Source organism: Grammomys surdaster, unplaced genomic scaffold (assembly GCF_004785775.1).
Source record: "Grammomys surdaster isolate TR1022 unplaced genomic scaffold, NIH_TR_1.0 946, whole genome shotgun sequence".
Classification (NCBI taxonomy): domain Eukaryota; kingdom Metazoa; phylum Chordata; class Mammalia; order Rodentia; family Muridae; genus Grammomys; species Grammomys surdaster.
Genome location: NW_021605365.1, coordinates 439,545 through 456,798, shown reverse-complemented (window position 1 = coordinate 456,798; position 17,254 = coordinate 439,545). Strand labels below are relative to the sequence as shown.

At 48.6% G+C, this 17,254-nt stretch overlaps 2 protein-coding genes across 2 annotated transcripts in view; one reads left to right on the top strand and one right to left on the bottom strand.

The window, feature by feature from the left end:
* Positions 1–2,863, top strand: part of CUNH2orf70 (chromosome unknown C2orf70 homolog) — a 21,156-nt gene extending 18,293 nt beyond the window's left edge. The window contains exons 3-4 of the mRNA XM_028782915.1: positions 1,052–1,164; positions 2,719–2,863. Coding sequence (XP_028638748.1) covers positions 1,052–1,164; positions 2,719–2,863 — 258 coding nt within the window. The remainder of the gene's footprint in view (positions 1–1,051; positions 1,165–2,718) is intronic.
* A 1,796-nt stretch (positions 2,864–4,659) lies between these two features.
* Cib4 (calcium and integrin binding family member 4) overlaps positions 4,660–17,254 on the bottom strand; it is a 55,589-nt gene continuing 42,994 nt past the window's right edge. Inside the window, exons 4-7 of the mRNA XM_028782951.1 lie at positions 16,240–16,381; positions 7,228–7,337; positions 6,429–6,517; positions 4,660–4,839 (exon numbers count right to left, since the gene is read on the bottom strand). Coding sequence (XP_028638784.1) covers positions 4,809–4,839; positions 6,429–6,517; positions 7,228–7,337; positions 16,240–16,381 — 372 coding nt within the window. The 3' untranslated portion in view covers positions 4,660–4,808. The remainder of the gene's footprint in view (positions 4,840–6,428; positions 6,518–7,227; positions 7,338–16,239; positions 16,382–17,254) is intronic.

Genomic DNA, 17,254 nt, shown 5'->3' with positions numbered 1-17,254 from the left:
GCTCACTGGCCTGCCCCCCCCCCCCGTGGTTTCTCAGTCTTTTTTATTACAACATCCAGGACCACCTACCAAAGGCAGTAACACCCACAATGGCCTGGGCTCTCACATCAATCATCAACCAAGAAAGTGCCCCACAGGTTTGCCTACAGGCCACTCTGGTGGGGACATTCTCTCAGTGGAGGTTCCCTTTTCCCAAATAACTCTAGCATGTGTCAAGTTGACATAAAACTAGCAGCTGGGGTACTTACATCTTACATGAAGAAAAGGCCAAAAGCAAACCCCAGGAGAAATCATACACGAAGGCCCCCCTGAAGTTCCCTTGTACCCACTAACCCTCCACAGCCCCCATCCTTCTAAGAGTGTGCCCCACTGTATCAGACTGTCCATGATCGAGGGATGAAGATGGGGGGACCCAGTCACACACCCCCAGTGCTTTCGCTTCTCTGAATTAGCATGCTCATGCCCACCTGCTGTCCCCCTGTGGGAATGAGAGATTGCGCCCCCACCCCCACCCTCATGCTCCAGGAGCCCTAGTCTTTGCAGCGTCTTCTTTCACAAATACCCTTCTATTTAGGTAGGAAGGACACAGACACTGCCTGGTGTCAGTGCAGGGGACTTGTCCTGAGTGAGGGAAGTTCCCCCGAAGCAGGAAGGGTAGATGGTCTCAGGCTCTGAGAAGTCATGGGGCTGTGTCAGTGTGTCAGTGGCAGGCTTTCCGTCCGCGTTGACTCACTGATACACCTGCTCCAGGAGTGAAGGAGAAGCAGAGCTCAGAGCATGCTTGTGTGGACATGGGTGTGCTTAGAGCGTGCTTGTGTGAACCGCATTTAGGCATGCAGATGTTAACCTGGGATTTCAAATTTCTTAGCAGCTTGGTCTCACTTACTCTCTGCATCAAAACTGCTGTGTGATGTCAACATCCCCGCTAGATGGGAGGAACGGACTCTACCAGGAACACTGGGTAGGGTGGGGCTGCTCCACCCCTGGCCAGCTGTGTCTGGGAACAGGTGGTACAGCAACAACCTGCTATGTGTTCTTTGTCGATCTGTAGACAGTCCAACAGCAGCGGAAGTATTACCAAGACAAGACTGGAACGGTGTCCCGTGTTCCTTACTTTGTACTGCCTGTGAAGGAGCCGGACCGGTACCCTCTACCCACAGACCTGTGAGTGTCCCTCTCTTCCTCTCTGCTGTCAACAAACATACAGCCACAGGGCACCTATTCCTCCTCCAGCCCTGGAGCCACGACCCTGAGAAACAGTTAACCTAGCCAGTGGTGCCTGCCATTGCAGGGGATTCCAGGTCCAGCAGCGTTGCCTGGCGGGGTGGAGGGGGACACGCCAGAAACCTGAATAACCTGCCCACTGCTTCCTCTCTAAAGGCCCTTGTCAAAGCTACACCAGTCCAAACCTGGGGCCGCTGCTGCCCTCTGGTGGATGAATAGGACACTACAAGGACTAGGAACTGGTCATTGGCTTGTCGCCCACACCTCTCCTCCTCCTAAGAAACCCAGTCTGGGATGTGCAGGGAACCTAGTCCCACACTAGGGACTTGAAACTATCTTAAAAGTCTAACTAGCCAGGTTTCAAAAAGTAAGAAGAAGCCTTAAAGCCCAGCTCTGGCGTCTGCTATGGCAGAGTCCTTCTGCCCACCCCCAGGAAAGACCTTCGCTTCCTCCAGCCACCGAAGCACAAGTTTCACACATTTGTTCCCAGGGGCCTTATGGCTAGGGTAGGGAGGTGACCTGTGCCTTGGGTAGAGATGAAAACTCGAAGCTCGTTTCTCACCCCACTCTTGAAACCCACCTGTCTCTGTCTGAGAGGGGCATGGACAGGCTTGGGTTTCTAACTTTGAATCCCTGCTTGCCTCAAGAGCCCCAGCCCCAGCATCCAGATGTGGATACAGCAGCTGTTCCCACACAGTGTGATACACTTTGCTGACATTGTCTCAGTGCCTCTAGAAGTACATCTCTGTAAGACAGATGGGTCTGACGCATAAGAAAGTAAACCAAGTCCAGTGTGGACCTCGGGAGCTTGTGCTAGGTTGCCTGGTGGTTGGAGACCCCGTCTGGGAAGAGACCTATGATTGCTGCGGTCAGCTCAGCCTTTGGGTTGACTGTCTCTCTCTTCCAAGTCAGTGAGTCCCTTGAAACTGAGCCTTTCCTGGGGACAGGTTTCCTGACATCTTGTTATATGTACCCCCTCTTGAATCTTCAGGTCTTTGTATCTCTTTCTTCTCCAAATTACCCAGAAGTCTGTACTGCTGGTCATGCCATGACCGAGACAGACAGTTAATTTTAAATGGCTGGTCAGTGGTCAGCTCTGCGTCCTGGAGAGTCTCTAGCCTCTCAGAGTTACAGCACCACCATCACCGCCATCACTGCCATCACCGTCATCACCGTCATCACCACCACCACATGCACCATCCATCACCACCACCATCTCTACCACATCAGCAGCCAGCATCTTCTGTAATGGCCGAGTTACTCCTCGCCTTGCACTAAGTGCCAAGAGGGTAACAGTAGCAGCAGTTCACTATCACGTGGGTTTGTTTCCAGCAGGAGACAGGACCAGAATCCAAGTCACTTGTTCACTCAGCAGATATCACACTGCTGACGGCTGCAGGACCACAAAGCTACAGTGGGCCCATGGGGTTATGGGAAACATTCCTCCCCCTCCCCTGGGCACACTGCCTGACAATAGCCCATCTTTACTCTCAGGCCTCCTCTGAGCGAGAAGAGTAAGTGGAACCTATTAAGAGTATCCCCCGACTATGTGAGGACCTGCCAGACCTTCCCATCAGGGAAGAGAGTTTCCTCTCAAGAGCGGCAAAGGCGGGACTTTTACTTCGAGTTCAGAGCCTGAAACCAGGTGGCTGACACCAGGGAGCCTTGGCCTGACCAGGCTGGCTTGCTTGTAATAAAATCTTCAGCCACAACCATGCCATGTGCCTCTCAATTGGATCCTGTCACCATGCGTGAAGGTGTCCTGAGTGTCTGGGGAGAGCTAAGCCCAAGGGATTTGAACCAAGAAGCAGCGACCAACTACTGTGGGCCACCCAGCTGTGCCCACGTTGAGGCAGGTGGGGCTGGTGGGGATGACAACGGCCAGGCTCATAAGGCTAACCAGGCAGTGGGCCACTCGGGGACAGAGACCTCCTGTCTGCTTTCACTAGTATAACTGAGAACACGCAGCTGTGTCTGGGGTGGGTGGCATGACCCCAAACAGTTTCCCTCTGTATTGCCACTCAGCTGACTTTTCCCATTTCTCCTTACCAAGTCTGGGACCTTAGCTGCAAAAGTGTATGCCACTAATTCCCAAGGTGTTTCTTAGTCCAATCTGACTGATAATCAAAATAACCCAGGATTCTCCCTGGAGCCTGGCATCATTTAATTGATCCTTAGGATAACTTGTGAGGGAAACATCATCTGCCCTCATCACTGATGAAGTTAGGGAACTTCCGGGATGCTGAGAAACTTGCCCAAGCACACACACAATAAAGAAATAGCATGGACAGGATTTGAACTATGTCTTTTGAGCTCCCCAGTCCTGGTTTCACAAATGTCACACACCCATGTGGAGACAGAGGGAGTGTTTGTGATCTCGAGGGGCCTGGCATCGAGATGAGGGTGGGTGGATGGTTCTTGAGAGAGGAAGTCATTTGAAGCAGGCAATGTCTTGAACTCAGCACTGACTGGGAAGAGCTGGCTGATTAGGTTTCTACACATACTTAAGCTTATTTCTTAAAGAGCTGGAGGAATGAGCTGGGACTAAACTACTCTTAGCAACATGGCCTCAGGGAGTAAGTGTCAAAGTCGCAACAAGACTAGACAACCTTCGAGGATCAAAGTCTGCTGTCTGTCCCAACATGGCTGCTTCAGACATCCTGGGAAACTTTTGATAGGGCAGAGGGTAGGGCACAAAGTCCCATAGATCGTTCTGGAAGGAGATCTCAGCTCAGGAGTGTGTACACCATTGGGCTCCCCAACATTCCACCCATCCTGGATTAGATCAACGGGACTCTGTCAAGCATTGGGGTCCTATTATCACTGAACAGGGGAGACAAGACCTAAAGACAGGATGCGAGTGTACACTGTGGCAAAATAACTTTTCCTGTGTGATTGGTACTATCCGCCTCCCTCAGGCCCACACAGATAAGCCACATGTCCAGCAGATAGGCATCTGGCAGCTCCCACAAGTTCCCATGATAAACTTCTTCTGTGTTCCAGAGTCTCTAGACAGCTGGACCCTAAAGTGTCCCCGGAGAGGCCAAACTCATTACAGGGCTTGGCTGAATGGCAAAGCAAATAAGCCCTAAATGCTGGTCACACATGGTCCCATCCCCAGGGCCCAAGGGTGGCAAGCAGGGCCAAGATGTCTTCTCCCTGAGAGGAAGCCAGGGAAGTCAGGCGCCAACTGGAATGACAGCTATGTGTGCATCCTGATCACGGGTGGGTTCCAGAGGAGGGAGAGACGAATATTTGCCTTCTGAACTTTGTCCCACTTGGCTTAGTCTTATCCTCTGACATGGGTCGAGGTTTGAACTGTCCTCAAAAAGGCTGCCATCCCAGCTTGCCAGGAGCTGTTGGCAAACCTGAGCCCTAGAAGAAGCACCAGTTCCCTGTGTAGGACCCTGCTTTCAGAAAGTATTGGGTATAGATGGGAAAATACATATTTATTTAGCAAACAATATTCTAGAGGTGACGGAGGGACAGAGCTGAGTCACACTTCAAATCAAATGCCACCGTGCTGGATGCAGGGCGTCCAGTAGTCTTCCTTGAAGCTGCTGAACCAGACGGTGGCCTCCACATCAGCATCCCCAGAAATGAATCCGAAAGGAGCTGAAAGAGGGACCCAGAGTCATCTGAGGTTCCCACCCGAGTGCAGGTGTGTGTGTGTGTGTGTGTGTGTGTGTGTGTGTGTGTGTGTGTACATGTGTGCGTGTCAATGAGGGTGCATATACACATATGTACACGTGTGGAGACCAGAGCCCAGGTGTGGTTCCTTAGGACATCTACCTTGTTTTTGTTTGTTTTCAGACAAAGTCTTGCTGGGGCCAGAGAGCCCAGGGACTCTCCTGTCTCGGCCTCCCTAGCCTTGGTATTGCAAGTATACACCACCACACTCAGCTTCTACTATGGATGCTAGGGATCAAACTCAGGTCTTCTTGACTGCATAGCAAGGAGTTTGAGTTATTTCCACAATTCCTAAACTTTCTTTAAGCTTCTTCTAGTATCACCAGAACACACAGGGTTTCTGAATTTTATGGTGGCCAACGGAAAGAAACAGGAGTGATTCAGGCACAGGTACAGGGCAGATATATGGGGCCGTTGTGGAGGGAGAGGGATCTCCTTTGATGGAGGTGATTCAAGCATGGCCTCTCTAGGTTCTGCCCTAGCCACAGCCCTGGAACCTAAAGATGTCATGTCCATCTAGGCGATTGGAAGAAGCTTGACACCTGACCCAGCTGGGCCAATCAGAATGCCTCTGTTAGGAAATTTAGAATTGAGCTAAGACATTACTTAAGAGTCACTGAAGTTAAATCAGAAGCAAACAGACACCAACTGTTGGGAGCCCATGAGACATGACAGGCCATGTCTGACAACCCAGAGGATGCTGGCGTGCAGTGGAAGGTAAGTGTGGAGGAGAAGAGGGAACAGAGGGAGAAACGGGTCAGGAAGAGGGAGATGGGAGTGTGTAGCTATCTTGGCTCCTGCCATGATTCCTGATAGACCAGCTCTGTCCGTTTTTGAGTTGGTTTGTAAAAATTTCAAAAGCTATCATCCTTCTTCACCATCAAATTCGTCTTGTCTATGAGGCAAGGGGCAACTTTAGAGGCAAGCGTGAAAGGCACATGTCACCAGATGCCAACTCAGCATATGTAAGAAAGACCACTCTTACAGGACTCTTCAGTCATGGCATGGACCATCTCTAGAGATGATGCATTTGCCCTGAATTGGAAGGAACTGGAAGACAGGCAAATATGACCTTGGAGGTGCAGAGACAGAGTCATCTGAGGCACTCTGGAACACAGATTGCTGAGGCCCCTTCTGTTCTCCAGTGGAACGATTTGCTTTTCTTGTCATCTCCCAGTGTATCTGGGTAATAGTGGGCTACGCTCAGGTCAGATCTGAAGGCTGGCATGGGAGATATACATAGATGTCTGCAGTCAGGGGCAATGGCTCTCAGGTTACACAAACGTCACACATGGTTTGCAAGCCCTGAGATCCTGTCAGCCCCTGTCTCGGTTCCCCAAGGTTAGCTGATTTCTCAGAAGCTTCGGTTTTACTATTTCTGAAAGAATCAGGGAAGTACTAGAAACTCATGACTTCCATGGGAAGGCAGAGATAGCCCGTAGTCCAGGGGAGGCTAGAGGACCTTTGCCGCCTCCAACCTTACTAGAAACCCCCTGCCCTCAAGAATGTCTTACTTCATAAAATCTGGAGATTTGGCCATTGCGTGTTCGAACTCGGAGAAGGAAAGCATGTTGTCATTGTCCAGATCTGATTCACTTAGGACCTGGTAGAAAGAAGGAGGCTGAGAGGAGCCTTGGGGATGACAGGTCTCAAGAGGAGGGAGGCAATGATCTGTGCAGAGGAACAACCTATCACATGCCAGGGTGTCTCAGGGCTCCCACCCCACAGAAAGGTGAAAGTGTATGAGCTAAGGTAGGGGTGGAGGAGGATTCATGGGCTTTCTCCTGGAAGGACTCTCCTCATGGGGCCCCCCAGCACCAATGTGGTGAGGACAGTAAGCCCCATTCACCCTATCAGCCAGACATTAACATGGGCCCTGCATTGTAAGAAGCCTGAGTCAGGCAGGAGGTGGTGCCATCTAGACCTGAGATACTCAGAGGTTCTCACAGCCTAAGAGCACATGGGCCTGTGCCTCATGTTAGGTTTTCAGGGCTCTCTCTATGCCTCGTCACTAGGATATCTGGACACTGTGCTCCTAATGAATAACAAGGGAGAAGACATTGTGATCCTTGGTGCCCCGTGTGGGTGGGAAGCTCTCGGGAGGGAAGGCAGGATACATTGTTCTGGGGAACATAGACAATCCTCATTGGAAGGATAGACAGTTAAGGTAGAGTTCTCTCCACTGTGTGCCCATTTCTCAGGGCATCATGTGCCACTCATCCCCATGGCAGCTGCAGTTGACTTTGGACCGATTCCTTCCAAGGAAGGCCATCCAGAGCCCCAGGTTCCACCCTTCAGCCTCTGGATACATACATGGTCCGTGACGTCCATCAGCAGGTCCTCGGACACATCATCACTCTTCAGCAGCCTTAACACTATCTTCTGAAGGTCCTCCTCATCAATGAAGCCATTCTCATTAAAATCTGCAGAGGAGATGAAGGCTGACTCCCATAAGTCTCTGAGAGTTCAAGGAGAGCCCATTTGCCCCAAGTGAGTCTAGAATCTGGGACATGACGGCCTAGCTGGCTTGTAGGGGTGGGACATGCTGCAGAAGGGCTAGCTGTAGACAATATTAAGTAAGGCAACAATGATTGCAGTAATTATAAGCATTGACTGCGTGCCTACTGTGTGCTCAGATGTATCCTACTTTAAGTCATTGAAGCCTCACCATCTACTTTTTTATTATTTTGTCAAGAGGAGACCGAGGTTGAGGCTCGATATAGCTTGTCCACGGGGCCAGGGAATGGAAGAGAAAAGTTCAAACCCACCTAGGCTGACCTGGCCCCATGTCAAAGTCCATGCTATGGGGATCTCCATTTCAGAACCCAGAAGCCAGGTTGTGGTTTGGTGGCCGGGAGCCAGGCAGAGTAGAGGAAAGGAAGGTGGCTTGGGTTTGGAACCCAAATCCTTGAGCATCTTCCCATGCTTCTGTCTTGGGTAGTAGCTGCCTGAGTGACCTGGACATGTGTCCCAGCCTCTCAGGGAAGTGGGACAGTAGTCGTATGCCTTGTACCACTAATGGGTTGATTTCAAGAACACCGACTGTACCCTCAAAGGGCCAGGGGCTGGAGTAATTAATACTCCATATAGCTTGACATCTTAATTCTGAGGACAGTGCCCAACACAGAGCAGAGTCTCAAGAATAAATGGATTAACGAATGCCCACTTACCCATGGTAGTTGATGGGGTCATGACTAAATCCGCCCATCCAGACTCTACAGGAAACCTGTGCTCTTTACCACACACAAGTGCCCTCATTACAGAAAGCCCCCTATCCAAACTGAACACTGTGTTTCCCAGCCTCTCTTGCTGCAAGAGGCGGCCAAATGGCTAAGATCTGAAGAATGACATATAAGAAGAAGGGCAAATGACTTCTGGCAAGATTTTTGAGACAATAAGGTAACCATGGGAATGGAAAACAAAGGAACAGGTAGGAGGAGCCTGGATCCCTAGTGCCACAGAGCCTTAGAACCACTATGAACAGGCGCTTTCGGCTTCTCCTTTCATGTTTGTGTGTGTGTGTGTGCGTGTGTGTGTGTAACATCTCAGCTCGTTATTTGGACATCAGTTTCCCTGTCTATAACACGAGAACAGTAGTTGTATCTCTACAATGCGAAGGTTAATTAGGGAATCCTTAGTCATCCCTTGTCATGAGTCTGGAACAAAGAAGATTCCTGTTAGCTGGAGCCAGGGCTTAATTCTCCATCACTTGCTTATTGATGAGGAGTCAAAATGAACACCCAAGAGAGTCTAACATCAAACCTTGAAGAATGGCAGCTAGAGTTAGTGGGCTATTAAGGAAACTGAGGCCCAGAGTCTGCTAGTACCAGAGTCTGTCTATGACAGAGTCAAGAAATGTCTGTCCCCAAAGGCAAGGCATGACTATGGAAGGTCCAGTACTTCCCTGATTGGATTCTTGGCCCAATGGCTGGAGCCTAGTCCGAGCTGTTTTTGGGTGCTCTCCTTACTCAGCTCTCCCTTTTAACTCCTGCACACCATAGAAAGTGAGTCAGAGGGGCAGGTGATAGGGGTGGGGGCCCAGGAAGCACTGAGCAGCCACAGTGACACCACACTGCCAGTAAGAAACTCCCTCAACCTCTCCGCAAGCCCCTGCAGTGTCCCCAGGCATCCTGCTGGCTTGGCTCCCACATGCGGAGACAACAGAAAATGACATGGCTTTGGTCCCAAGCCATCTGAAAACAGAATAATTTGCAAGAGTAAATGTAGTCCTGGATGGTTCCTGTCCTTTGGGGGTGCAAGGGCAGAGCAGTCTGGGAGAGGGCTAGGGCCAGGAGTCTGTCGGTTGGCTGGATCTCTGTCTATGCTGACCCAGCAGTCTTGGGACTCACAGCCTGTGATTGGCCACTCCAGTGGGTGTGGGGGCTCTCTCCCACTTGTTTCTCAACACCATACGAGCTTACAGAACTGGCTCAGCCACCAATTCATTCCTAAACATGCTCCCTCAAAGAACTGCTATAAGCAAAACCCACTCATTGCTTGCAGATCAAGGGCAAGCTTTCAATACATCCCCTCTAGCCTCCCTCCACTGCCTCAGCTAGCCACTGGCATCTCTGTGGTTGGGTCAAGTCTCAGGAAGGTGTGGCTCAGATGTTGCTCTCTGACAGGTGGCAAATCTTCCTGGAGGTATGAAGAGATGTGGCATTGGTCACCTGGAGACCAGAATGTCCTTCAAAGCAGAACTGGTCCCCAGGAGGTGAGTTCCAGGCCTCAAGGTGCTCTAGCCCCTCTGCAGCCTCACCCAGTAGCCATTTTCCAGACAGCTCTTGTTCAAGACACCGGGTTCAGATGAAAATTCATGGCTTTCCTGTCTCTGCCGTAGCCATGGGTGGCCGTATGACATCATTCTGGCCCATGAAATATAAACTGAAGGGTCTTGGTGGAGTTCCAAGAAAGCTTGTGAGGAGACGAGTTGACTTATTTGTGTCTTTGGATGTAAATTCCATCTTTCTTCCTTCTCCCACCCCTCCCCACCCCCACACACCGCTTTCCCTGCCTAGAATAAAGATGAGAAGTCTGTGGGCACAAAAGCCGTTCTGTGCTTATGAGGACAATAGGAAAACAGTCTCATACCAAGACTTTACAGACGAGGAAGTCCTTTAGGACTCTGGGTCCTTGCTTATTTTCTGGAGCCACCATTCCGGCTCTGGACTGCCTGACTGCAGACCTTCATTTTTAACCAGGGACACTTCTACATGAGCTGGATGCAATCCTGACTGATGCGGTGAGCTGAAGCAGGAGCTTCCAGTTCTGTTGCACATTAGAAATACCCAGCGGGCTTTGTAAAAGCCCAATGACCAAGATCTACCATTACATCAAGTTGTTTCGTGTTTTGTTTTCACTCCCAGGTGATTCAACTGTGCAGTCAGGTATGGGAGGCAGGAGGCTAAAGCATGTCTTTCTAGACATTTTAGGGGCAAAGATTGGTGTGTGTGTGGTGGGGTGTGTCTTGCTAAGATGGAGATTGGATTCAGAGGTGCACGGGGAAGGCAGAGAGTGTACATGTTTGCTATGGTCTCTAGCAGCACTGATGTGCCTGGTCCCTGAATCTCCCTCAGAGTTATCAGGTGAGGAGCATTGAGAAGGTTTTGAATTCTTGTGAGAATCGCTGCCATGACCATTACCAACTCACTCCTCTGCTCTGACTCTCTCTTTGTCCTTTTTCACTCCTCTTCTTCCTTCCTCATGGGCCATCACTTTGGACTTAATGAGCAGCTTCTATGTACAGAATTTACACACAAGGATCCTGAAGTTGTGTCTCACACTGAGCAGACAGCCATGTGCACTCACAAATCTTCAGACAGAGAGAACTTTGACTTGTCCGGGTATCCTGGATGCAGTCTGGGCCGTGAGTCCTAGACACCTATTTACACCAGTGTTTTCCTTGGAGAAGTTGATCTTTTGGTCTCTTCTTGGGGATCCTTGGGGAAGGGGAGTAACTGTGTGCTTTGGGGCCTTGGAGAGAAATGGAGTAAGATTCAGGAACACTGGAGGTGGTAGAGTGTGTATCTGGTCTCCAGCTTGGCCCCAGTCACTCAGTCTGACCTCTGAGGACTGCACATTCTCATTTCTAAAGCTAAACAAAGTTGGCCCTGGGTCTAGAATATTCGTGTGAGCACCCACTCCCTGATGGGTTTGGGGATTTTATTAGGCTCTGGAAATCAAAGATGGAAGTAGCTTCCTTCCTTCTTTCCTCCCTTCCTTCCTTCCTTTGTTCCTTCCTTCCTTCCTTCCTTTGTTCCTTCCTTCCTTCCTTCCTTCCTTCCTTCCTTCCTTCCTTCCTTCCTTCCTTTTTCCTTCCATTTTCCTTCTTTCTGTTCTCCCTTCCTTTGTCAAGACAAAGTCTCACAAATCTCAGGCTGGCCTTGAACTCACTATGCATAGGAGGATGACCTTGAACTCCTGTTTCTTGAAGTTTTCCTGCTTTAGTGCCAAGATTACAGGCTTGAGCCACAACATCCTGTCCCTGAGAAGTGTCTTCATCTCTGGCTTATTCATGTGACACTGCTTTTCTTTGTAGGTAACTGGGCAAGGCTGATGTCAACCCAAGGTATCAGCTTGGCTAAGTCAGTCCACACTGTCTGAGAGAAGGGAGACGCAGTGTCTGTGGCTAGTTACTCAGAGTATGGACAACAGCCCTGCAGGCATGAGGGCAGTCATCTTCAGTTCATGAGCACAGATGAAGAAGCTCAGGTCTAGGAAAACAGAGGTTTACTTAGCAGCCATGCAGAGAAACTACCTAGCTTTCTGACAGCTTTCTACCTGTTTCCCAGGCCTTTATTTCTCTCCTGGGGTCCACAGTAGACATACTGTATACTTGTGAGTAAAGAAACCTCTCAGAGACAGGTATCTGAAGCTGGGCTTGATGGTACTTGCCTATAATACCAGAACTCTGGAGGTAGAGGCAGGAAGATCAGGAGTCCAAGTGCATTTGAGGCTAGCCTGGGATACATAGCCCAGGATCGAATGCCCTGCCCCTCCAACCCCTATAATTCACTCCTCTTGGTGCTGTTTGGTTTGGATGGAGACTGTAACCTGCTTCCAACCAATAGAGTTTGGCAGGTGTGATGGGATGGACGGCACTTTCATGGTCAGATTGTACCAAGGAAGACTTCCTTCTAACCGTAGATGAGTTAAGGGCCATTCTCTCATTATCTTTGAAGATAAGTTGTCACATTGGCAAGGCTGTGTGGCAAGGGTCCAAGGGTAGCCTGCAGAAGCTGAAGGCAGACTCCGGCCAAAGGTCCATGAACACATGAACTGTGCTGTGCCAGCAGCCGGAAGGGGCTTCCCCAGCCAGTGTTCTGAGAATGAGAAGCAGCTTAGCTAGAACTTCGACTGGAGTTTTGTTTTAAGAGACTTTAAGAGAGGGGAGCCTGCTGACAGTGATAGGGTACACTTTCATTCCAGCACTGGGAGACAGAGGCAAGTAGATCTCTGTGAGTTCCCAACCAGCCAGGACTATATAATGAGACCCTATCACAAAGAGGATAAAAATAAGAAGAGGAGGAGGAGAAAGGGGAAAAGGAAGAGGAAGGAAGAAAAGGAGGGAGAAGGATGGGAGGGAGGAGGAGGGAGGAAAGGGGAGGAGGGAAGAGGTAAGAAGGACCCAACTAAACCAAGCCCGGACTCTTAACTGGCAGATACCCTGAAACCATGAAGTGTGGTACCTGAAGCCGTGAGCTTTGAGTGATTTTTTTTTTTAACCCATGCCAGGCAGACTAAGATCCACTGTCTGTTCTTAACCTGTTGTTTCACGAGCTAAGTTTCTGTGACTTGCAACCCATGAACTCTTGGCTGAGATAAGAAGGCTCAGTTGGGTCACTGTTCTGCTCCAAGAGCTGTCTTGTCCTAGAGAGTATGACGGGGACTTCAGTCAGTACAGCTGCCACATCTGACAGAACTGTGGTGACTAACAAGCTAGGACTCCTGGGATCCAGGGAATAGTCCCTAGGGGTGCTTGAAACTATTTGGGATGAGGAAGGGGGAGGCTGTAGAGGAGCACACACACAGATACACACACACACACATGCACACACACACAGACATACAGACACAGACACACAGACACAACACGTACACGATGAGCCTGCTGAGCTAATAGATGGGTGTGTGATCTCATTTGGCTCGGGATTCATTCACTATGAATTTGTGTCTTGTACCAAATTTAAGACATCTGGGGTGATTAGTTCTTCAAATATCTTTCTTACCCTTTGCATTCGAGACTCCAATTGGATCAAGCGGATGTACATTTCAACCTTTCTAACTCAGCACGTCCCAGAGGCCTCGTTCTTTAATTCCCTCAGTGTTTGCTCTCTCTGTTATTCAGATCTTTTTTCTTTGTGTGTTTTCAGATTTACCCTTTCCTCTGTTACCTGAATTCTCCTGTTGACCCTGCCCACTGACTTTTTACTTCATATGTGTTTTTGTGTTTGCTTGGCTTTATTCGGCAGTGGGACATGAACCTCACGGCTGTTGCGGGCCAGGTGGGTGCTCGGCCATTGAGCTACATCTCAGCACTTTGCTTTTTAAAATTTTATATTATAGACTTGCTAAGTTTCCCAGGTGAGCCTTGAACTCCCTCCTTAGCCCACCTTGAACATGTGATCCTCCTGCCTCAGTTTCCCCATGCTGAAGCTACCAGGCTCCACCCATTTAATTCCTTCTCATAGCTGCAATTTTTTTCTGCTGAGATTTCATATCTTTTCTTTCTTTCTTTTTCTTTTATTTTTGTGAGTAGATTCTCTTTCACTCTATTGGAAATGGTTACTGTGATGGTCAATCTTATGTGTCAATTTGACTTGGCCAAGGAATGCCCGGATAAAGGCAAAAAGAAAATTATTTCCTGGTGTGTCTGTGAGAGAATTTCTGGAACAGATTAGCATTTGAATCAGTCAACTGAATAAAGAAGGTCACATTCAGATCTGCAGGAGAGAGTCCCTTTGTGGTTGGGGGAGGGCAGTCTCCCAAAACTCCTCGAGTCAGGAGTTACCGACAGTTAAAAGTTGTGGGGGAGGGGAATAGTTTTCCTCAGTGGTGTAGACGCTGGTAAAGTGCCATGCTTCAGTAAATGACCCTTCAGCCATGATCGTGTGCACATGTTGGAAGGGCCTCTTTTTGGTTAGGAAGGGCACAGTTGTCTTAGAAGAATGAAGGACGGTACTAGGAGTTGAAAATAAATAAATACATTACATACTTGTATGAGGTCATCAAAGAAATTTTTTTTTAAAGGGTCTGAAGAGGCAGCTCATCTGTTTGGAGTGTGTACTGCCCTTGCAGAGGACCTGAGTTTGCATCCCAGCAACCATGTTGGGATGCTCTCAACTAGCAACTCCAGATAATTCAATACCCCAGTACCTTTTTCTGGCCTACTTGGGTGTTACACACACACACACACACACACACACACACACAAACATACAAAAAACTAATATAAATTTTTAAAAAACAAGATCACATTTGTCAGTGTGGGTAGGTGTCATCCAGTGGAGGGAGGGGCTTTTCTCTTTCTGCTCTGTCCTTGGTCAGCAGCACTCATGGTCAGCAGCACTCTTGTTTTTTGTGCCTTTGGACTCAATTAAATCACATCCTTCATGGGTGTCTCACTCACAGCAGATTGTGGGGTGCTGGCCACCCTAATTATCTAAGTCAATCCTTAGAGTTCATCTTCCTCTTTCTCCCTCTCTTCCTCTCTCTTTTCCTACATCCTTCCCTTCTTGTTTCCTTCTCTTTCTCCAAAGAACCAAAAACTATTGTGATGGCTCTTTTAAAACTTTTTATCAGTGAATTTCAGTATCTGGGTCATGTCAGAGTCAGTCTCCGTTCTGGAGGCTGCAGCAAGATTTAAAAGAATCTTCTTGCATTTCAGGTCATTTTTAGGTTCCATTTGGAGTGTTGTAAATGTTTGTTGTAGGAACTCTGAGTTCTGCTATATTTCTCCAAAACAGGCTGACATTTTCAGTTTGATTCAGACTGCAGTCCTGTCGTTCGGGTTCTTTGAATTACAGAGAATCTGGAGCTGTTTGTTTAGTTTGAGAATCAAATCTAGAGGCTTGTCTAACCTGGGCAAGTATTCCACCACTAAGCTGTAGCACTAACCCATGGCTTCAAGACAAGGTCTCACTATGTAGCCCAGTTTGTGTTCAAAGTTGTTATCCTTCTGTCCCAGCCTCTTGAGTGTTAGGATTAAAGGGATGTGCCACTGGTAATCCTAGCAAGGCTAGGTTTTCCTCAGCCTGCCTGAGTCTGCTTGCTGATGTCTGAGGACAGGAGAAGCTGGATGGCCTACTTAAACAGAAAAGGAAATCTGCCTCTGCAAGCAAATACGATATACTTAAAGACATATGTGGACTGCGGAGAGTGCCTCAAGGTTTCCTTGATTCTTGTTGTGGTTGCTTTGGAGAGGTCTGAGTGTCTTACTGTGCTAAGGGGACATTGCAAGACGAAGGGCAGATCCCAAAGACTTCAGAAATGATCTCTCTCAAGTTCCTTCTCTTTCAAGATAAGAAAAGGGATTCTCAGCAAATGGAAATGACTTGGTCGAGTCTACACAGTCATTGTGTGTAGAGATGCTTCTAGTGCTCAGGTCTCTCAAGTCCCATCCAACCTTCCCGCCAGACAAGCCCAAGTCCTTCGCACCCACATGGGTCTTCTCTCTGGCCTGCTCAGAGAGAAATTATTAAATAGCCACACCGGCAACCCCAAGTACCCTTGAATGGCCTTATGATTTGAACCTTAAATAGCCCTTCCAGGTTCATGTGTTTGAACAATTGGTCCCCAGCTGCTTGTACTGTTTTGGGAGACTGTGGAACTTTTGGGAGGAGGAACAGAGCCAGGAGGAAATGGATTTCTTAAGTGGGTAGTACTGGAGGCTTGTGGTCCCACCCAACATCCTGTGTCATCTCTGATTCCCATTCTACCAACACATAAGGAGGTGAGCCATTCCAGCTGCACATTCCTGTGAGCTGCTTGCCAGCCACCATGATGTCCCTGCCACAATGGACTATATGCCTTCAAACTGAGGTCAAATACATTCTCCTTCCCCTCAGCTGCTTCTTGTCAGCTGTGTTGGTCACAGCAATAATAAAGGCCATTTACACCAATGGAATGGAGGGAAGGGCCTCTGTCGATAGATTCTTAATCAGTTTTGTTATTTCATATTACTCAAGACACATGATATATACTCATAAAGAGCCAATAAATCCCAGACACACAACCCCATCAGAGGTTGGGTTTCAGACATGGCCGGTCCTCTTTGGCCCCTTTCTCCTCCCCATTCAGCACTACCACCCCAACCCAGGTACCCACCATAAATTCGAAAGGCATACTCAATCTTCAGGCTGGGGCAGGCCTGCTCACTGAATACAGATGCCATGCCCAGCACATCTTCAAAGGAGAACACGTTGTTGTGGGAGAATACCCTGCAGATGCGGTCTCTGAAAGGGTTGACCTGTGATGGAGGTGGGGGAGATGAGATCTATCAGGGTCGATTTGTCACCTCCTTGAGCCTCTCCCACCTGTCCCCAGCACCGTGTCCTGGGCTTGAGATACAAAGAGCAAACTAAAGAATGAAGTAGGACCCTAGGCGTGATGGAGGCACCCAGGACGCGGGGCCCTGCCTGACCTCTCTCTGCTCACACCTACCCCTGCACACACATTCCAATGGCTTGTGTTTTGGTTGTGTAACTGAGTTTCTCTTATGGCGATTAAATTTCCCTCCATCTTATATCTAAAACCTTGAAAGTTTTAAAAATGAATAAAAAAATTTAAAATCTATAATCGAGTCCCTGGAGTTAACCACTATCAGCATATTGATGTAGCAGTCAGTAAATTTTAAAAATGAATAAAAAAAAATCTATAATCGAGTCCCTGAAGTTAACCACTATCAGCATATTGATGTAGCAGTCGGTAGATCTAAGATTAACGCTGTTTCATTAGTTAGGGATCAGCTGTCATATAGATACATTCATTACCTGTCCCTCAGAGTTAAAGGTTTCCATGCAGTAGAGGGATGATAATTATGTTTACCTTGTAGGATTGCCTTGAGGAATATGGAGAAAAAATTACCCAGTGTCTGATAAATAATAACTCAGCCGACGAGAGCTGTTAGCTGCTGCTTAACTACCACAGACTCAGCAGAGACGTTTTCAAATTAGCTTCTCAGGCTGGAAATGAGGCGCAGCAGTAGAGCATTTGCCTAGCATCTGTGATACCCTGGGCTAGATCTCCACCCCACTCCCACCACTTCACACACACACACACACACACACACACACAGAGAGAGAGAGAGAGAGAGAGAGAGAGAGAGAGAGAGAGAGAGAGA